The 22,945-nt window shown below is 45.9% G+C and overlaps 1 protein-coding gene across 1 annotated transcript in view; it reads right to left on the bottom strand.

Moving 5' to 3' along the window:
* LOC310867751 (noelin-3-like) overlaps nt 1–22,945 on the bottom strand; it is a gene marked incomplete at both ends in the record, with an annotated part of 38,398 nt that overhangs the window by 10,625 nt on the left and 4,828 nt on the right. Inside the window, 4 exons of the mRNA XM_083777872.1 lie at nt 2,761–2,867; nt 4,052–4,271; nt 6,258–6,413; nt 7,825–7,968. Coding sequence (XP_083633998.1) covers nt 2,761–2,867; nt 4,052–4,271; nt 6,258–6,413; nt 7,825–7,968 — 627 coding nt within the window. The remainder of the gene's footprint in view (nt 1–2,760; nt 2,868–4,051; nt 4,272–6,257; nt 6,414–7,824; nt 7,969–22,945) is intronic.

The following is a 22,945-nucleotide window of genomic DNA, read 5'->3' as shown; positions in this document are numbered from 1 at the left end:
TGTACATTCTCATATTGTTGCATTTTGTAAATTTTTTGTAATTTTTTTATTTTGTACATTTTTGTACATTTTTGTACTTTTTGTACATTTTTATTGTAATTTTTTTTGTAATTTTTTGTAAATTATTTATTTTGTACATTTCTGTACATTTCTGTACATTTCTGTACATTTTGTACATTTGTACATTTTTGTACATTTGTAAATTTTTGTACATTTTGTACATTTGTAAAAAAATTGTAGATGATAAAAGAAAAACGGAAAAAATATGAACAAGAAGCGCTATCTGGCGGCCGTCAAGAATCACGGGCCCAGGGGCCCTGGTGTATGGGGTTAATCATTAAGGGCCCTGGTGTATGGGGTTAATCATTAAGGGCCCTGGTGTCCTGGTGTATGGGGTTAATCATTAAGGGCCCTGGTGTATGGGGTTAATCATTAAGGGCCCTGGTGTATGGGGTTAATCATTAAGGGCCCTGGGGCCCTGGTGCATGGGGTTAATCATTAAGGGCCCTGGGGCCCTGGTGCATGGGGTTAATCATTAAGGGCCCTGGGGCCCTGGTGCATGGGGTTAATCATTAGGGGCCCTGGTGTATGGGGTTAATCATTAAGGGCCCAGGGGCCCTGGTGTATGGGGTTAATCATTAAGGGCCCAGGGGCCCTGGTGTATGGGATTAATCGGTCCCTGCACCCGATAAACATGATGGATAGTTAAAAGGAGCTCTAGAGTCGGCCCGGCGAACGCAGCCAACCTCCCGGTCACAAACAAACAAAATAAAGGTCACCTTTTGCATAATTATCAGCGCTCTGTGAATATTACATGAACCGCTGCACACACAGAGCCGTGATGAATCAGGACAGACAAACAATCTATTATGTTCCTCCTCCTTTAACCCATTCTGACCCGAGATCAGATTCTACAAATTACTTCTACATCCTGACAGTTTTCCATTCTGACCCGAGATCAGATTCTAAAAATGTCTTCTACATCCTGACAGTTTCCCATTCTGACCTGAGATCAGATTCTACAAATGACTTCTACATCCTGACAGTTTTCCATTCTGACCTGAGATCAGATTCTAAAAAGTGACTTCTACATCCTGACATTCTTCCATTCTGACCTGAGATCAGATTCTAAAAATGTCTTCTACATCCTGACAGTTTTCATTCTGACCTGAGATCAGATTCTAAAAATGACTTCTACATCCTGACAGTTTCCATTCTGACCCGAGATCAGATTCTAAAAACTACTTCTACATCCTGACAGTTTTCCATTCTGACCCGAGATCAGATTCTAAAAAATGTCTTCTACATCCTGACAGTTTTCATTCTGACCCGAGATCAGATTCTAAAAATGTCTTCTACATCCTGAAAGTTTTCCATTCTGACCCGAGATCAGATTCTAAAAAATGTCTTCTACATCCTGACAGTTTTCCATTCTGACCCGAGATCAGATTCTAAAAACGACTTCTACATCCTGACAGTTTTCCATTCTGACCCGAGATCAGATTCTAAAAACGACTTCTACATCCTGACAGTTTTCCATTCTGACCCGAGATCAGATTCTAAAAATGTCTTCTACATCCTGACAGTTTTCATTCTGACCCGAGATCAGATTCTAAAAATGTCTTCTACATCCTGACAGTTTCCATTCTGACCTGAGATCAGATTCTAAAAATGTCTTCTACATCCTGACAAATGGGGTTCCCGCACAAAATGGGTTAAAACCGCACAGCGTGATATTATTCAGGGCTGTGTGCGTTGGGATTGCCGTGATGAATCATCGCCCTCGTCGCTCTGAAAACAAGACGCAGACAGCGTGCACGGTGCACGGCACAGAGCGCACGTGACCCCCCCCCACACTCCCCCCCATCTTAACCCATTCTGGGCGGGAACCCCCCTTTTGGCGTTTTTTAAAAGCATCGTTATAATTTATCTATTGAAAAATAGCAGATCTTTTTTTTTATCCCACGATTTTGTAACCCATTTTTCACCCCTGTGTCAATCATCTAATGTGATCCTGGGCTCTACACACCCTCCACCAACCTAGTCCCCATATATGGGGGACAAGGGGAGACCAACCTAGTCCCCATATATGGGGGACGAGGGGAGACCAACCTAGTCCCCATATATGGGGGACAAGGGGAGACCAACCTAGTCCCCATATATGGGGGACAAGGGGAGACCAACCTAGTCCCCATATATGGGGGACAAGGGGAGAGCAACCTAGTCCCCATATATGGGGGACAAGGGGAGACCAACCTAGTCCCCATATATGGGGGACAAGGGGAGACCAACCTAGTCCCCATATATGGGGGACAAGGGGAGAGCAACGGACTTGAACTCATGCTTCCTTCATGCCTGTGTGAGTGTCCAAGTTGAAAAATAGCAGTGAAAAATAGCAGATCTCTACAAGCTCGTAGATCTGCTATTGTTGAAAAATCGTGAAAATGTCTCATGGTGCAAAACTTTGAATATAATCTTCCAGGGTGAACGTTTTTTAACTCAAATCTTTACTTCCGGGTTTCTTTACTTCGCGGCTCTGGGGGGGTCCCTTGGGGGTCCCTGGGGGTCCCTGGAACAACATATTTTCAGATGGGGGGTCGGTGGCCAATTACATTTATTTCTTGGGGGTCCTTGTCATGACAATGTTTGAGAACCACTGACATTATAGAAACATGAGGTATTTCAGAAAACTGTCAGGATTCAGAAGGCATTAGTATCGAATCTGCTCTCAGGTCAGAATGGCTTAAGGCGATAACTCACCCTGTTGTTGCTGGTGGACGCCTGAGGGTCAGTCATCCACGCCCCGAAGCGCGTCCCGGAGGTCTTTACGGTGACCGGTCCGGTGATTTTCATTAGTTTTCCACACGCTGTTTTCACACACACGCGCGCACACGCACGCACGCACACACACACGCACACGCACACGCACACGCACACACACGCAGATAAAAAGATAAAAGAAATGCAGCAATAAGACCTGCAGTATTAACCCTGTAAAATCCGGATTAATTTGTACTTGCAAGAAAGAGATTTCAACCTTACTACTACTATTTACAACTAGGACTTATCAGAGGAAATTATGTTTTTTTTTTTTTATGCTAATTTTATGCACATTATTACAATTATAATAAATTAATATTTAACATTTGGGGGATATCTTTCACAATAATAAATAAAACATGTTCGAGACATTCTAATAATCACAAAAAAACATATATTACAGTTATTTTACTTACTGTTATCAGGGTTAAAGGTCAAAGGTTAAAAATTGTACAGAGTCCAGAGATTTTTAATGTGTGTGAATTTCAGCCTCTGTGGAGGGTATTTATATGCAAATATCATGACCAATGCACCATTTACCATTTACCATTTTGCGCATGCAGCTGCAGCGCAGTCGGTTGGTTTACCACTCACTTATAGCTTGCGCATACAGCTGCGTAGACAGCTGTTGGTTTACCACTCACTTAGCTTGCGCATGCAGCTGCAGCGCAGACACCTGTTGGTTAACCACTCACTTAGCTTGCGCATGCAGCTGCGCAGCTAGTCGGTTGGTTTACCATTCACTTAGCTTGCGCATGCAGCTGCAGCGCAGACAGCCGTTGGTTAACCATTCACTTAGCTTGCTCATGCAGCTGCACAGCTAGTCAGTTGGTTTACCACTCACTTAGCTTGCGCATGCAGCTGCTGCGCAGACAGCCATTGGTTAACCACTCACTTAGCTTGCGCATGCAGCTGCAGCGCAGTCGGTTGGTTTACCACTCACTTAGCTTGCGCATTTAATTGCGCAGACAGCTGTTGGTTTACCACTCACTTAGCTTGCGCATTTAGCTGCGCAGACAGCTGTTGGTTAACCACTCACTTAGCTTGCGCATTTAGCTGCGCAGACAGCTGTTGGTTAACCACTCACTTAGCTTGCGCATTTAGCTGCGCAGACAGCTGTTGGTTAACCACTCACTTAGCTTGCGCATTTAGCTGCGCAGACAGCTGTTGGTTAACCACTCACATAGCTTGCGCATTTAGCTGCGCAGACAGCTGTTGGTTAACCACTCACTTAGCTTGCCCATGCAGCTGCGCAGCCGCGTGTCCAGGCGCAGCACGCGCTGGTAGAGCGCGTCGTAGTCGGAGGCGCCCAGCTCGTCCTGGATGGCGGTCAGGACCGCCGACAGGTCGCGGACTTCCTGCTTGAAGCGGGAGATGACCGCCGCGTCCGTCTTGTACTGCTCCAGCACCGGGATCAGAGGCTTCAGCTCCTCCATCTTGTCCGTGAGCTCCTGGTGGCGGCGGGGACACGTGTGGGGAGGGGGAGTGGATTGGTAGATGTTTAAAGGGATAGTTCAGATTTGTTTAAACTTAAAGGATCACTTCACCACTTTTCAACCTATCTTCATATAACAGGTCCTCACTAATAATCATGAAAAAAATGGTGCAATTTTTTTCTACTCGTCTGTGTCTCATAGGAGGGCTGTGGGCAGTTCAGAAACCAGTCTGTGTCTCATAGGAGGGCTGTGGGCAGTTCAGAAACCAGTCTGTGTCTCATAGGAGGGCTGTGGGCCGTTCAGAAACCAGTCTGTGTCTCATAGGAGGGCCGTGGGCGGTTCAGAAACCTGTCTGTGTCTGTCTCATAGGAGGGCTGTGGGCGGTTCAGAAACCAGTCTGTGTCTCATAGGAGGGCTGTGGGCAGGTCAGAAACCAATCTGTGTCTCATAGGAGGGCTGTGGGCAGTTCAGAAACCAGTCTGTGTCTCATAGGAGGGCTGTGGGCAGGTCAGAAACCAGTCTGTGTCTCATAGGAGGGCTGTGGGCAGTTCAGAAACCAGTCTGTGTCTCATAGGAGGGCTGTGGGCGGTTCAGAAACCAGTCTGTGTCTCATAGGAGGGCTGTGGGCAGTTCAGAAATCAGTCTGTGTCTCATAGGAGGGCTGTGGGCAGTTCAGAAACCAGTCTGTGTCTCATAGGAGGGCTGTGGGCAGTTCAGAAACCAGTCTGTGTCTCATAGGAGGGCTGTGGGCGGTTCAGAAACCAGTCTGTGTCTCATAGGAGGGCTGTGGGCAGTTCAGAAATCAGTCTGTGTCTCATAGGAGGGCTGTGGGCAGTTCAGAAACCAGTCTGTGTCTCATAGGAGGGCTGTGGGCAGGTCAGAAACCGTCTTCCAGTGACATCATTGACGAGGAATACAAGCTAATAGAAACTGCAGGCTTTCTAGTCCTGAAAAGTTGCAATGCGAAAATGGAAGCCATCGTTCTCTTGAGTTAACGTATGCACTGAAAGAATATATATATTCAAAGATTTGCTCCACACTTTCATGATAAAATAAATAAATAGGGGTATAAGTATAACGTAATGCTTAAAACAACAAAAGGGGTTCCCGTCCAGAATTGGTTAATTTGGTTCATGTATCACGCGGGGATCAGCAGGATTATTATAGAGCCTGAAGTTATTATCGCCAACCTGCCATAAAATGTAATTATCTAAATGTACATTATTTATGCTGCAATAATAAAATAAATAAAAATAAATCCTTGTAGGAAATAAAAGCAGACTCTTTAAAAGCAAAGCTTTCTGGATCAGGGCCAGTGGTGGAAAATAGTACTCACATTTTTGTACTTACTTGTAAGTAAAAGTATCAACGCTGATATTTAGAAATACTCTGATAAAGGTTAAAGTCTGAATATTCAGAAATGTGCTTGAGTAAAAGTACCAAAAGTATTGGTATTTGAAAATAGACGATTGGCTATTTTCAAACGAAATGTGTATATATACTGTACATGTAGGGCTGCCCTATAAGTGATTAATGTATGTTTTGTGATAATAATCAAAATCTACAAAATCACTGGTAACTAAAGTGTTCTAATATATGTAGTGGAGTAGAAGTATTGGAGTAGAAGTATTGGAGTAGAAGTGTTGGAGTAGAAGTATTGGAGTAGAAGTATTGGACATTGCGGGAATGCTCAAGGAAAGTACAAATACCTCAAAAAGTACAGCACTTAAGTAAATGCACTTAGTTACTTTTCACCACTGATGACACAAACATCTCAAGGGGTTTTCCATGAAATAACTTTTAACACATGACTCTTGCACGCGCGCACGCACATGCACGCACGCACGCATGCGCACGCACGCATGCGCACGCACGCATGTGCACGCACGCATGCGCACGCACGCATGCGCACGCACGCATGCGCACGCACGCACGCGCACGCACGCATGCACGCTCGCACGCACGCATGCACGCTCGTACGCACGCTCGCACGCAGTGTACCTGGAAGTTCCTAGCCATGGTGGTCTTCCTCTCGTCCTCGACCTGCCTGAACTTTGACCTCAGGCCCTTCATCTGGTTCTCCATCTTGATGACGTACTGGAAGTCCCTCTGGGTGCGCAGGTTGAGCACCTCGATGCTCTGGGACATGTTCTGGACCTGGGAGGGGGGGGGGGGGGGGGGGGACTTGATTAATTTAGCAATATTACACGAGAGGGTGTTGTTTAACGTGATTATTGCCACGACAGTGATGCGGTCAGGAACGAGACGGAGTCGAGTTCCACAAGCATCAGTGAAGTGTCGTCTGTTTTGTGTCGTCTGTTTTGTGTCGTCTGTTTTGTGTCGTCTGTTTTTGTTTATCTTTGTGTGTCGTACGTTTTTTTTGTTTTCCGTTTTTGTGTTTTCCGGTTTTCCGGTTTTTCCGTTTTTCCGTTTTCCGTTTTGTGTTGTCCGTTTTGTGTTATTGTTTTGTGTTATTGTTTTGTGTTATCTGTTGTCTGTTTTGTGTTATCAGGATAAGTGCCAGGCACGTAATCCCGTAACCGAGACGTCTTTGCACTGAGTGCTAAAGACGACAAGACGTAATTAAAAATAAATAAAAATAAAAATAAAAATGTTCTTTTTTTTTTTTTTTTTTTTTACATTTTTTTTTTTTTTTTACATTTTTTTTAAACGCCCTCTCTTTTTTATAATGGGAGAATTGGCACTCAGAGCCTAAACTGGCGACCACCAGGTGGCACTGAAGGAGTTTTAAACAGAAAATGCATTTTCAGAAACTGAAACTGGGCCACCAATTGTATCCAACCATGATAGAGAACCCAGTCAGTACGCAGATTAAACAAGTGGATGTCTAATAATATAAACAGGAAGAAAAAGATGGTACAATATAATGTACACAATGATCCATAAAGGCATCAAAAGGTGATAAGATGTGCTGTTTGCTTTTCCATGCTAGATCTCTCTAAGCCAATTTCATGCCTGTGTCACCGGAGAGTTTGCCCTCTGCGTGTACACAGATACACTGGAGGTGTGTGTGTGTGTGTGTGTGTGTGTGTGTGTGTGTGTGTGTGTGTGTGTGTGTGTGTGTGTGTGTGTGTGTGTGTGTGTGTGTGTGTGTGTGTGTGTGTGTGCGCGCAGAGATGGGCAAAATACATTGAAAATGTATTTCGATACAAAATACAAATACTGGGTCAAAAAATGTATCTAAATACAAAATACAAAATACATCTTCCATCCCCATCGAAATACAAATTACAAAATACAAAAAAAGTATTTCAAATACGTATTTCAAATACATGTATTTCAAATACTGCCCATCTCTGATGGGCAAAATACATTGAAAATGTATTTTGATACAAAATACAAATGCTGGGTCAAAAAATTTATCTAAATACAAAATACATCTCATTTCTTCCATCCCAGCGAAATACAAATTACAAAATACAAAAAAGTATTTCAAATACGTATTTCAAATACATGTATTTCAAATACTGCCCATCTCTGCATGTGTGTGTGTGTGCGTGTGCGTGTGCGTGTGCGTGTGTGTGTGTGTGTGTGTGCGTGCGCGTACCTTCTCCAGGAGCTGTCTCAGCTGTCTGCTCTTGGCGTCTCTGGAGCAGAGCGTCTGCTCCGGGGCCACCACCGTGCAGACGCAGCGGCCGTCTGCGTCCTGCGCAGAGCTGTACACCTGCCAGCCCTCCTTAGGACCGATGGTCTGCACACACGCACGCACGCACGCACGCACACACACACACACACACACACACACACACACACACACACACACACACACACACACACACACACACACACACACACACACACACACACACACACACACACACACACACACACACACACACACACACACACACACACACACACGCACACACACACGCGCAGATTAGCCTTTAATCCATTTAGGCTTGACGTCGAAATAAATAAAAACGTTCCCTCTGAAAGAATATATAATTATACTTATAATTATTTTTCCAAAAAAAATAGCAGACCTACAAGCTCATAGCGCACCACTCGGTGGCGCGCTATTTATTTATTTGACAGGGACAAAGCTCATTAATCAACATTTTAATCAACAATCACCAGTTTTTACATCAATGTAAATGGACCAGAGTTAGCCAAAGCTAAATTTTCATCTGTAGTCCCTGGGCAGGCTCTTAAAAAGTGAATGATAAAAGAAAGACAAAGTGTAGGGCGCCTGCACACAACACCATGCGTTGATGCCATGTGTGCATAATGTGCAAGCACCCATCACCATGAGGAGGAGAGCGTTTCCGGGAATCTGTCCGTCGCATCAGTCAGTCGCGGAGGTGGAGCTTCTTTTCCATCCACCAGCTGTCGGAAAGACGTCGGGCGGCAGCTTCCTCTGTCCGCGGCTGTGCGCTAAGGTGTGTCCGGGACAGAGTGTGACGAGATGCAACAAGTTGCTACAGATCACTGGCACAGGAAGCACCCGCCTCCTCCATATATGGTCGACTGCCAATTATTGCAGAAGCTGAGCATGATTAACTCCCTTGCCGCCATTGCCGTAGCCCTTCGGCAATTGCAATTTTATAGTGCATTTGATCGATCGAGCCACAATGCTGTAAAATTGAGCCTCTCCAGACCGAAATCCGCCGGTAGGCAATTTTTTTTGCCAACGGCTGATTCGGTCTGGTTTATTAACCAGGCTAACTCACGTTAGCCGGTTAGCTAGCTGTGTTGTTAGCACAGCACTGGATCGTTCATCTTAGATCGCCGTCGCCATAAGAATCCATTCTATCCGTTTCTTTCAATCGCCTGTATCTCCTATTCCTTGTCCCAGATGGCATTTTTTGGTCAAAACAGCGTTTCTTTGACGGCACAGAGCCGACGCTGTGGAGTGCTAAAATGTACCGGCATGATTCGATCATGTAAACAAAGGTTGTCTTGGCAACGTAAAGCTGGCTGGGATAAGCCCACATCCGGTTGAGGCAAAATGTGGCTTTTCAAAATAAGAGCTCAAATTAAAAAAATGCTGGCGTGAATTAGATCCTAATTTCTCAATAAATGGTAGCAGTAAATGCAGGGTTCATTTGCCAAAATGCCTGATCAGCTCTCTGCATTGTTTGAGCACTGTTTTAACCCATTCTGAACGGGAACCCGTTTTGGTGTTAGCATCATGTTATGCTTTAGCTATTGAAAAATAGCAGATCTACAAGCTTGTAGGTCTGCTATTTTTGAAAAAATCGAAGAACGACTGACATTCTTATAGAATCTGATCTCAGGTCAGAATGGGTTAATAATGAAACTGTCAGGATGTAATAGACATTTTTTTAATCTGATCTCAGGTCAGAATGGATTAAACAAAACAACAGTAGGATGGAACCAACCCTCACCCCCCCAAGGAGAGACTAGATAATGAATGGATTTGTTTGTAGCATTCCTATATGCTAATCGTTGATGTCCAGCTCCCTAATGCTCTGTCGATAGGGAACCCTCCAACGGTTGGCCTAGGAACACAACTAAATAAAACTAATCTATTGGGGAATTAAATCCCTTTAGCATAGCCCATTCTGGACGGGAACCCCCTTTGGTGTTGTTAAGCATTACGATATACTTTTAGCTATTGAAAAATAAATAAATCTACAAGCTTGTAGATCTGCTATATGCTTTTTTCTAGCGTGGAAATGTGGCTTGTAGATCTTCTATTTTTGAAAAAAAGAAGATCTGCTATTTTTGAAAAATCGTGAAAATGTGGCATGAATCTTTGAATATATATTCTTTCAGAGTGAACATTTTTTAACTCAATTATTTGATTATGGGGGAGAAGGGGGGTCCCTGGAACAACATATGTTCAGATGGGGGTCTGCGGCCAGTTACATTATATTTTATTGGGATCCTTGAAATGAAAAGGTTTGAGAACGACTGACACAGAAACATAGGGTTTTTTTTAGAAACCTGTCATGGATCCAGAAGATGTTTGTATAGAATCTGTTCTCAGGTTTGGGATATAAGCTGTGCTGCCATGAAGCCAGCCATCCAGCGTGCACGACTTACTTATTTTATATTTATTCAGAAGAAAAAGGCACCTAAACCTAAACGGATGATTTATGTGAGCTCATCGATCAAAACTGTCCAAACAAAAAAAGAGCTACGAGAGGGGGGGGAGGGGGGGGGGGTGGAGCGGAGGGACGTGGAGTTAATTAATGCACATGGGGAGGGGGGGGGGGGGGGGGGGGGGGGGGCTGTAAACCAATGATCAGCCTCCATAAACTGTATACCCACAGTACGGGAGAACCCCTATTGGTGTTTTAACCCATTCTGACCTGAGATCAGATTCATACGAGGTTTCCACTGGGGACACACACTGGTCTGATTAACCCATTCTGACCTGAGATCAGATTCTAAGAATGTTCAGTCGCTCTTCGATTTTTCAAAAATAGCAGACCTACAAGCTCATAGCGCGCCACTCGGTGGCGCGCTGTTAGCTTGTAGATCTGCTATTATTCAAAAGCTAAAGCACGACATGATGCTAACACCAAAATGGGTTCCCGTTCAAACACATTTAGGCCTGACGTCGAAAGTCTAAATCCTGACAGTTTTCTGAAATATACCTTATGATTCTATATCAGTGGTGCTCAATATTTCACGTCAAGGACCCACACAACTTTATTATGTAATTGGCCACACGGACCCCCATCTGAAAATATGTTGTTCCAGTGAGATTTTAGTTAAAAGAAAAACGGTGGAGACAACAAAACATACTCTCTCCCCATGCCTTCGGCCTGGTGGAGACAACAAAACATACTCTCTCCCCATGCCTTCAGCCTGGTGGAGACAACTAAACATACTCTCTCCCCATGCCTTCGGCCTGGTGGAGACAACTAAACATACTCTCTCCCCATGCCTTCGGCCTGGTGGAGACAACTAAACATACTCTCTCCCCATGCCTTCTGCCTGGTGGAGACAACTAAACATACTCTCTCCCCATGCCTTCGGCCTGGTGGAGACAACAAAACATACTCTCTCCCCATGCCTTCAGCCTGGTGGAGACAACTAAACATACTCTCTCCCCATGCCTTCGGCCTGGTGGAGACAACTAAACATACTCTCTCCCCATGCCTTCGGCCTGGTGGAGACAACTAAACATACTCTCTCCCCATGCCTTCTGCCTGGTGGAGACAACTAAACATACTCTCTCCCCATGCCTTCGGCCTGGTGGAGACAACTAAACATACTCTCTCCCCATGCCTTCGGCCTGGTGGAGACAACTAAACATACTCTCTCCCCATGCCTTCGGCCTGGTGGAGACAACTAAACATACTCTCTCCCCATGCCTTCGGCCTGGTGGAGACAACAAAACATACTCTCTCCCCATACCTTCGGCCTGGTGGAGACAATAAAACATACTCTCTCCCCGTGCCTTCGGGCCTGGTGGAGACAATGAAACATACTCTCTCCCCATGCCTTCGGCCTGGTGGAGACAACTAAACATACTCACTCCCCATGCCATCGGCCTGGTGGAGACAACTAAACATACTCTCTCCCCATGCCTTCATGGTGGAGACAATAAAACATACTCTCTCCCCATGCCTACGGCCTGGTGGAGACAACAAAACATATTCTCTCCCCGTGCCTTCGGACTGGTGGAGACAACAAAACATACTCTCTCCCCATAACTTCAGCCTGGTGGAGACAACTAAACATACTCTCTCCCCATGCCTTCGGCCTGGTGGAGACAATAAAACATACTCTCTCCCCATGCCTTCTGCCTGGTGGAGACAATAAAACATACTCTCTCCCCATGCCTTCAGCCTGGTGGAGACAACTAAACATACTCTCTCCCCATGCCTTCAGCCTGGTGGAGACAATAAAACATACTCTCTCCCCATGCCTTCAGCCTGGTGGAGACAATAAAACATACTCTCTCCCCATGCCTTCTGCCCTGTGGAGACAATAAAACATATTCTCTCCCCATGCCTTCGGACTGGTGGAGACAACAAAACATACTCTCTCCCCATGCCTTCGGCCTGGTGGAGACAATAAAACATACTCTCTCCCCATGTCTTCGGCCTGGTGGAGACAATAAAACATACTCTCTCCCCATGCCTTCTGCCTGGTGGAGACAATAAAACATACTCTCTCCCCATGCCTTCTGCCTGGTGGAGACAATAAAACATACTCTCTCCCCATGCCTTCGGCCTGGTGGAGACAACTAAACATACTCTCTCCCCATGCCTTCGGCCTGGTGGAGACAACAAAACATACTCTCTCCCCGTGCCTTCAGCCTGGTGGAGACAATAAAACATACTCTCTCCCCATGCCTTCAGCCTGGTGGAGACAACTAAACATACTCTCTCCCCATGCCTTCGGCCTGGTGGAGACAATAAAACATACTCTCTCCCCATGCCTTCTGCCTGGTGGAGACAACTAAACATACTCTCTCCCCATGCCTTCGGCCTGGTGGAGACAATAAAACATACTCTCTCCCCATGCCTTCAGCCTGGTGGAGACAACTAAACATACTCTCTCCCCATGCCTTCGGCCTGGTGGAGACAACTAAACATACTCTCTCCCCATGCCTTCGGCCTGGTGGAGACAAGTAAACATACTCTCTCCCCATGCCTTCATGGCGGAGACAATAAAACATAGTCTCTCCCCATGCCTACGGCCTGGTGGAGACAACAAAACATACTCTCTCCCCGTGCCTTCGGCCTGGTGGAGACAACTAAACATACTCTCTCCCCATGCCTTCAGCCTGGTGGAGACAACTAAACATACTCTCTCCCCATGCCTTCTGCCTGGTGGAGACAATAAAACATACTCTCTCCCCATGCCTTCTGCCTGGTGGAGACAATAAAACATACTCTCTCCCCATGCCTTCGGCCTGGTGGAGACAACAAAACATACTCTCTCCCCATGCCTTCGGCCTGGTGGAGACAACAAAACATACTCTCTCCCCATGCCTTCGGCCTGGTGGAGACAATAAAACATACTCTCTCCCCATGCCTTCGGCCTGGTGGAGACAATAAAACATACTCTCTCCCCATGCCTTCGTCCTGGTGGAGACAACAAAACATACTCTCTCCCCATGCCTTCTGCCTGTTGGAGACAACTAAACATACTCTCTCCCCATCCTGCCTTCGGCCTGGTGGAGACAACTAAACATACTCTCTCCCCATGCCTTCTGCCTGGTGGAGACAACAATACATACTCTCTCCCCATGCCTTCATGGTGGAGACAACAAAACATACTCTCTCCCCATGCCTTCATGGTGGAGACAACAAAACATACTCTCTCCCCATGCCTTCAGCCTGGTGGAGACAATAAAACATACTCTCTCCCCATGCCTTCAGCCTTGTGGAGACAGTTAAACATACTCCCTCCCCATGCCTTCGGCCTGGTGGAGAAAATAAAACATACTCTCTCCCCATGCCTTCAGCCTTGTGGAGACAACAAAACATACTCTCTCCCCATGCCTTCAGCCTGGTGGAGACAACTAAACATACTCTCTCCCCATGCCTTCAGCCTGGTGGAGACAATAAAACATACTCTCTCCCCATGCCTTCAGCCTTGTGGAGACAGTAAAACATACTCTCTCCCCATGCCTTCGGCCTGGTGGAGACAATAAAACATACTCTCTCTCCCCATGCCTTCAGCCTTGTGGAGACAACAAAACATAGTCTCTCCCCTTTGGCCTGGTGGAGACAACTAAACATACTCTCTCCCAATGCCTTCGGCCTGGTGGAGACAACTAAACATACTCTCTGCCCATGCCTTCAGCCTGGTGGAGACAATAAAACATACTCTCTCCCCATGCCTTCAGCCTGGTGGAGACAATAAAACATACTCTCTGCCCATGCCTTCGGCCTGGTGGAGACAACTAAACATACTCTCTGCCCATGCCTTCAGCCTGGTGGAGACAATAAAACATACTCTCTCCCCATGCCTTCAGCCTGGTGGAGACAATAAAACATACTCTCTCCCCATGCCTTCGGCCTGGTGGAGAGAACAAAACATATACTCTCTCCCCATGCCTTCAGCCTGGTGGAGACAATAAAACATACTCTCTCCCCATGCCTTCTGCCTGGTGGAGACAATAAAACATACTCTCTCCCCATGCCTTCTGCCTGGTGGAGACAATAAAACATACTCTCTCCCCATGCCTTCGGCCTGGTGGAGACAACTAAACATACTCTCTCCCCATGCCTTCGGCCTGGTGGAGACAACAAAACATACTCTCTCCCCGTGCCTTCAGCCTGGTGGAGACAATAAAACATACTCTCTCCCCATGCCTTCAGCCTGGTGGAGACAACTAAACATACTCTCTCCCCATGCCTTCGGCCTGGTGGAGACAATAAAACATACTCTCTCCCCATGCCTTCTGCCTGGTGGAGACAACTATACATACTCTCTCCCCATGCCTTCGGCCTGGTGGAGACAATAAAACATATTCTCTCCCCATGCCTTCAGCCTGGTGGAGACAACTAAACATACTCTCTCCCCATGCCTTCGGCCTGGTGGAGACAACTAAACATACTCTCTCCCCATGCCTTCGGCCTGGTGGAGACAACTAAACATACTCTCTCCCCATGCCTTCAGCCTGGTGGAGACAACTAAACATACTCTCTCCCCATGCCTTCGGCCTGGTGGAGACAACTAAACATACTTTCTCCCCATGCCTTCGGCCTGGTGGAGACAAGTAAACATACTCTCTCCCCATGCCTTCATGGCGGAGACAATAAAACATACTCTCTCCCCATGCCTACGGCCTGGTGGAGACAACAAAACATACTCTCTCCCCGTGCCTTCGGCCTGGTGGAGACAACTAAACATACTCTCTCCCCATGCCTTCAGCCTGGTGGAGACAACTAAACATACTCTCTCCCCATGCCTTCTGCCTGGTGGAGACAATAAAACATACTCTCTCCCCATGCCTTCTGCCTGGTGGAGACAATAAAACATACTCTCTCCCCATGCATGCCTTCGGCCTGGTGGAGACAACAAAACATACTCTCTCCCCATGCCTTCGGCCTGGTGGAGACAACAAAACATATTCTCTCCCCATGCCTTCGGCCTGGTGGAGACAATAAAACATACTCTCTCCCCATGCCTTCGGCCTGGTGGAGACAATAAAACATACTCTCTCCCCATGCCTTCGTCCTGGTGGAGACAACAAAACATACTCTCTCCCCATGCCTTCTGCCTGTTGGAGACAACTAAACATACTCTCTCCCCATCCTGCCTTCGGCCTGGTGGAGACAACTAAACATACTCTCTCCCCATGCCTTCTGCCTGGTGGAGACAACAATACATACTCTCTCCCCATGCCTTCATGGTGGAGACAACAAAACATACTCTCTCCCCATGCCTTCATGGTGGAGACAACAAAACATATTCTCTCCCCATGCCTTCAGCCTGGTGGAGACAATAAAACATACTCTCTCCCCATGCCTTCAGCCTTGTGGAGACAGTAAAACATACTCCCTCCCCATGCCTTCGGCCTGGTGGAGAAAGTAAAACATACTCTCTCCCCATGCCTTCAGCCTTGTGGAGACAACAAAACATACTCTCTCCCCATGCCTTCAGCCTGGTGGAGACAACTAAACATACTCTCTCCCCATGCCTTCAGCCTGGTGGAGACAATAAAACATACTCTCTCCCCATGCCTTCAGCCTTGTGGAGACAGTAAAACATACTCTCTCCCCATGCCTTCGGCCTGGTGGAGACAATAAAACATACTCTCTCTCCCCATGCCTTCAGCCTTGTGGAGACAACAAAACATAGTCTCTCCCCTTTGGCCTGGTGGAGACAACTAAACATACTCTCTCCCAATGCCTTTGGCCTGGTGGAGACAACTAAACATACTCTCTGCCCATGCCTTCAGCCTGGTGGAGACAATAAAACACACTCTCTCCCCATGCCTTCAGCCTGGTGGAGACAATAAAACATACTCTCTGCCCATGCCTTCGGCCTGGTGGAGACAACTAAACATACTCTCTGCCCATGCCTTCAGCCTGGTGGAGACAATAAAACATACTCTCTCCCCATGCCTTCAGCCTGGTGGAGACAATAAAACATACTCTCTCCCCATGCCTTCGGCCTGGTGGAGACAATAAAACATACACTCTCCCCATGCCTTCAGCCTGGTGGAGACAGCAAAACATACTCTCTCCCCATGCCTTCATGGTGGAGACAATAAAACTTACTCTCACCCCATGCGTTCGGCCTGGTGGAGACAATAAAACATACCCTCTCCCCATGCCTTCAGCCTGGTGGAGACAATAAAACATACTCTCTCCCATGCCTTCGGCCTGGTGGAGACAATAAAACATACCCTCTCCCCATGCCTTCAGCCTGGTGGAGACAATAAAACATACTCTCTCCCCATGCCTTCGGCCTGGTGGAGACAACAAAACATACTCTCTCCCCATGCCTTCAGCCTGGTGGAGACAATAAAACATATTCTCTCCCCATGCCTTCGGCCTGGTGGAGACAACAAAACATACTCTCTCCCCATGCCTTCAGCCTGGTGGAGACAATAAAACATATTCTCTCCCCATGCCTTCGGCCTGGTGGAGACAACTAAACATACTCTCTCCCCATGCCTTCGGCCTGGTGGAGACAATAAAACATACTCTCTCCCCATGCCGAAGGCCTGGTTGGGGACAACTAAACATACTCTCTCCCCATGCCTTCAGCCTGGTGGAGACAATAAAACATACTCTCTCCCCGTGCCTTCGGCCTGGTGGAGACAACTAAACATACTCTCTCCCCATGCCTTCGGCCTGGTGGAGACAACAAAACATACTCTCTCCCCATGCCTTCTGCCTGGTGGAGACAACTAAACATACTCTCTCCCCATGCCTTCGGCCTGGTGGAGACAACAAAACATACTCTCTCCCCATGCCTTCTGCCTGGTGGAGACAACTAAACATACTCTCTCCCCATGCCTTCATGGTGGAGACAACTAAACATACTCTCTCCCCATGCCTTCATGGTGGAGACAACAAAACATACTCTCTCCCCATCATGCCTTTGGCCTGGTGGAGACAATAAAACATACTCTCTCCCCATGCCTTCGGCCTGGTGGAGACAACAAAACATACTAGCAACTTCAAATTTGACGCACGCGTTCCACACCCCCACAGGGAGGGCAGGGCCCGGCCTTCAGTCGGTGGCATACACAAAAACACCACAAAAAGCTCTGGCCAAATGAGGTCAGGTTCCCTCACCTGTGTAATGTTAAGCCTCGGCCTCAGCCAATTGATTGCCATGGAAACCCCAAAACCTGCCACGGACAAAGCCAACTCGGATCGTGACAAATCATGACAATAATTACAATGTTTTGGGGCGATCAAATAATTAGTAAAACAAAACAAATAGTGTTGTATCCTGCCTTTATTTTCTTCTTTCAAATTATTTGATCGGCACAAGATATTGTGTTTGTTGTCATGATTTGTCACGATCCGAGTTGGCTTTGTCCGCGGCGTAACCGTCTTTATATAAATACTTTTTTGAGGCAAAATGAATGGAGAATCATTTCCTGGGCCACTCGTCGTTCTGAAAGGGGGCGGGACTGCGACGCCCTATAGTGTCAGAGTGCAGTGCAGTGCAGTGATGCATTCTGGGTAGTGCAGTGCAGTGGTGCATTCTGGGTAGTGCAGTGCAGACTGTGGCGTCCATGCCGTTGCTTGCATGTCCCATTGGTGGCCAGAGCACTATATGCCACTATTCAGACGATGGTTTTTTTTAGCTTGCGCAGCCAATCCTGAACAAGTGTCTGGTATAGCCTTTATAGAGACGAGCCAGCCAATCAGGACTAGGCAAAGGTACTTGGTCGCCATGGTTATCGACCAGCTTGCAGCTGGTAAAAAAAAGAAAAGAAAGAAAGAAAATGAACTGAACCGTGAGAATTAACCCATTCTGACCGGGCACCCATTTTGGTGTCAGCATCATGTCATGCTTTAGCTATTGAAAAATAGCAGATCTACAAGCTCATATCGCGCCACCGAGTGGCGCGATACGAGCTTGTAGGTCTGCTATTTTTGAAAAAAATCGAAGAACGACTGACATTTTTAGAATCTGATCTCAGGTCAGAATGGGTTCATCAGACCAGTATGTCCCCAGTGGAAACCTCGTATGAATCTGATCTCAGGTCAGAATGGGCTAAAGCACAAAAACCTGCTGACTGCTACTGCATTTATTCCACATTGCTCTCGGTGGCACGTCTAAGGTCCGGCCGCTGGGAGCCCAGCGGCTTCAGGAGAGATTAAATTCACCGAGGCCAGCCACCTCTCCTGACCTCTGCTGACCCGGCCTGAGATGGGACAGATAATTCTGCACATTTTGTCATACGTTCAACGTGCGGTTGCGTGTGGTGTGTGCGGTGCGTGCGGCCGCACGGTGCGCGTGTCTCTCCTCGGCCCATTCAGCGCGTGCTGGGACCGGTACTTGGTGGAACGTAACTAAGTACATTTACTCAACTATACTATTAACTACTATTATGATAGACACCACGCTGTTGCTATGAGAGAGAGAGAGAGAGAGAGAGAGGTAATTACTCCATACAACACTATTATGGTAGTCAGGAGTCATTCATCCAGAAATGGGCGACGACCATTAAACCGAAGACAAGTCATTGTAACCATGGTAATAATAACCTCTATAGGTGGTGATAAGTGAGTTTGAATGTGTCTCATAATTAGAGAGAGAGAGAGAGAGAGAGAGAGAGAGAGAGAGAGAGAGAGAGAGAGAGAGAGAGAGAGAGAGAGAGAGAGAGAGAGAAAATACCGTGATTACCGCATTGTGCCGAATACAAGACGACACCCATTAAGACTAATTTGTGGGGAAAAGAACATTGGATGTCAAATAGACTATTTCCATATAGTCTTACATTCATTCAGGCCAATACAGGGTGTGCAGCAGTGTTGTTTTCGTCGACTAAAACTAAGACGAATTGACAATTTCGTCAACGAATAAAAACGTTACGTATAGGGACTATGGTGGACAAGAGATCCCCCTAAACTAAATGGAAGATGTCATCCAAATAATAATAATATGATGCTGGCTGGAAGGAGAAAAAACAAAACAAGTGAATGGTAAATGGTGCATTTACATAGCAGCCTTTATCCAAGGCGCTTTACAGAGATAGTGTGCATTACATTCACCCATTCACACACCTTTACATAGGTTGTGCATTACATTCACCCATTCACACATACATTCATACACCTTTACATAGATTGTGCATTACATTCACCCATTCACACACACACATTCATACACCGCTTGCGGCGGAAGCCATGCAAGGCACCAACCAGCACATCGGGAGCAATTTGGGGTTCAGTGTCTTCTTGCCCAAGGACACTTCGACATGTAGACAGGAGGAGGAGGAGCCGGGATTCGAACCGCCGACCCATGGATCATTGGACGACCTGCTCTATACCTCCTGAGCCACGGTCGCAGTCACAGTACAAATCTTTGTAAAGTTTAGCGGAAAACATCAGTGTGTGTGTGTGTGTGTGTGTGTGTGTGTGTGTGTGTGTGTGTGTGTGTGTGTGTGTGTGTGTGTGTGTGTGTGTGTGTGTGTGTGCCTTGCCATTCGTCATAATTAAGGGCCTGGTGTCAGTGACAGCTATAGGCATGTTGTGGAACAGAGCCTCTTCTCATCTCTACAGCGGCGGAAAAAAGTACTCACATTTTGTACTCGAGTAAAAGTATCAATACTGCAATGTAGAAATACTCTGTTACAAGTACTGTTAAATGGCCAGTATTCAGAAATAACTTAACCCCTTTAGACCTAAATTAGACCTAAATCCTGACAGTTTTCTGGAAAAAACCCTATGTTTCTATGTCTGTCGTTCTCAAACATTTTCATGTCAAGGACCCCCCTTGAAGCAAAGATTCAAGTTAAAAACGCTCACTCTGAAAGAATATATATTCAATGATTTGTGCCACGTTTTGACGATTTAAAAAAAATAGCAGACCTACAAGCTCGGTGCCGCGCTATGAGCTTGTAGATCTGCTTGTATAGATCCTCGGTGGCGCCCTATATGAGCTTGTAGATCTGCTTGTATAGATCCTCGGTGGCGCGCTATATGAGCTTGTAGATCTGCTTGTATAGATCCTCGGTGGCGCGCTATGAGCTTGTAGATCTGCTTGTATAGATCCTCGGTGGCGCCCTATATGAGCTTGTAGATCTGCTTGTATAGATCCTCGGTGGCGCGCTATGAGCTTGTAGATCTGCTTGTATAGATCCTCGGTGGCGCGCTATGAGCTTGTAGATCCTCGGGGCTAATTAGTGTAAATGTGGGGGTCCCTGACATTAGAAAGCAATGAGCCAGTGCTATAGTGAATATAATCTCACACTGCCCAGTGCTATATATATAATCTCACACTGCCCAGTGCTATATATATAATCTCACACTGCCCAGTGCTATAGTGAATATATTCTCACACTGCCCATGCAGTGCTATAGTGAATATATTCTCACACTGCCCATGCAGTGCTATAGTGAATATATTCTCACACTGCCCATGCAGTGCTATAGTGAATATATTCTCACACTGCCCAGTGCTATAGTGAATATAATCTCACACTGCCCAGTGCTATAGTGAATATAATCTCACACTGCCCAGTGCTATAGTGAATATAATCTCACACTGCCCAGTGCTATAGTGAATATAATCTCACACGGCCCGCCCGGCCACTCATTGTCTGATCCTAAAACACATTGACCTCTCTCTCCACATCATTCTGCTATCATAAAACACCTCTCTCTCTCCACATCATTCTGCTATCATAAAACACCTCTCTCTCTCCACATCACTCTGCTATCATAAAACACCTCTCTCTCTCCACATCATTCTGCTATCATAAAACACCTCTCTCTCTCCACATCATTCTGCTATCATAAAACACCTCTCTCTCTCCACATCATTCTGCTATCATAAAACACCTCTCTCTCTCCACATCACTCTGCTATCATAAAACACCTCTCTCTCTCCACATCATTCTGCTATCATAAAACACCTCTCTCTCTCCACATCATTCTGCTATCATAAAACACCTCTCTCTCTCCACATCATTCTGCTATCATAAAACACCTCTCTCTCCACATCATTCTGCTATCATAAAACACCTCTCTCTCTCCACATCATTCTGCTATCATAAAACACCTCTCTCTCCACATCATTCTGCTATCATAAAACACCTCTCTCTCCACATCATTCTGCTATCATAAAACACCTCTCTCTCTCCACATCATTCTGCTATCATAAAACACCTCTCTCTCCACATCATTCTGCTATCATAAAACACCTCTCTCTCTCTCCACATCATTCTGCTATCATAAAACACCTCTCTCTCTCCACATCATTCTGCTATCATAAAACACCTCTCTCTCTCCACATCATTCTGCTATCATAAAACACCTCTCTCTCTCCACATCATTCTGCTATCATAAAACACCTCTCTCTCTCCACATCATTCTGCTATCATAAAACACCTCTCTCTCTCCACATCATTCTGCTATCATAAAACACCTCTCTCTCCACATCATTCTGCTATCATAAAACACCTCTCTCTCTCCACATCATTCTGCTATCATAAAACACCTCTCTCTCTCCACATCATTCTGCTATCATAAAACACCTCTCTCTCTCCACATCATTCTGCTATCATAAAACACCTCTCTCTCTCCACATCATTCTGCTATCATAAAACACCTCTCTCTCCACATCATTCTGCTATCATAAAACACCTCTCTCTCTCCACATCATTCTGCTATCATAAAACACCTCTCTCTCTCCACATCATTCTGCTATCATAAAACACCTCTCTCTCTCCACATCATTCTGCTATCATAAAACACCTCTCTCTCTCCACATCATTCTGCTATCATAAAACACCTCTCTCTCTCCACATCATTCTGCTATCATAAAACACCTCTCTCTCTCCACATCAATCTGCTATCATAAAACACCTCTCTCTCTCCACATCATTCTGCTATCATAAAACACCTCTCTCTCTCCACATCATTCTGCTATCATAAAACACCTCTCTCTCTCCACATCACTCTGCTATCATAAAACACCTCTCTCTCTCCACATCATTCTGCTATCATAAAACACCTCTCTCTCTCCACATCATTCTGCTATCATAAAACACCTCTCTCTCTCCACATCATTCTGCTATCATAAAACACCTCTCTCTCTCTCCACATCATTCTGCTATCATAAAACACCTCTCTCTCCACATCATTCTGCTATCATAAAACACCTCTCTCTCCACATCACTCTGCTATCATAAAACACCTCTCTCTCTCCACATCACTCTGCTATCATAAAACACCTCTCTCTCCACATCACTCTGCTATCATAAAACACCTCTCTCTCCACATCATTCTGCTATCATAAAACACCTCTCTCTCCACATCATTCTGCTATCATAAAACACCTCTCTCTCTCCACATCATTCTGCTATCATAAAACACCTCTCTCTCTCCACATCATTCTGCTATCATAAAACACCTCTCTCTCTCCACATCACTCTGCTATCATAAAACACCTCTCTCTCCACATCATTCTGCTATCATAAAACACCTCTCTCTCTCCACATCACTCTGCTATCATAAAACACCTCTCTCTCTCCACATCATTCTGCTATCATAAAACACCTCTCTCTCTCCACATCATTCTGCTATCATAAAA

Source organism: Protomyctophum parallelum (genome assembly GCF_964188405.1).
Source record: "Protomyctophum parallelum genome assembly, chromosome: 12".
In the NCBI taxonomy this organism is placed as follows: Eukaryota; Metazoa; Chordata; class Actinopteri; order Myctophiformes; family Myctophidae; genus Protomyctophum; species Protomyctophum parallelum.
Note: the sequence above shows the minus strand (reverse complement) of the source record. Positions and strands in the feature narration are given on the sequence as shown.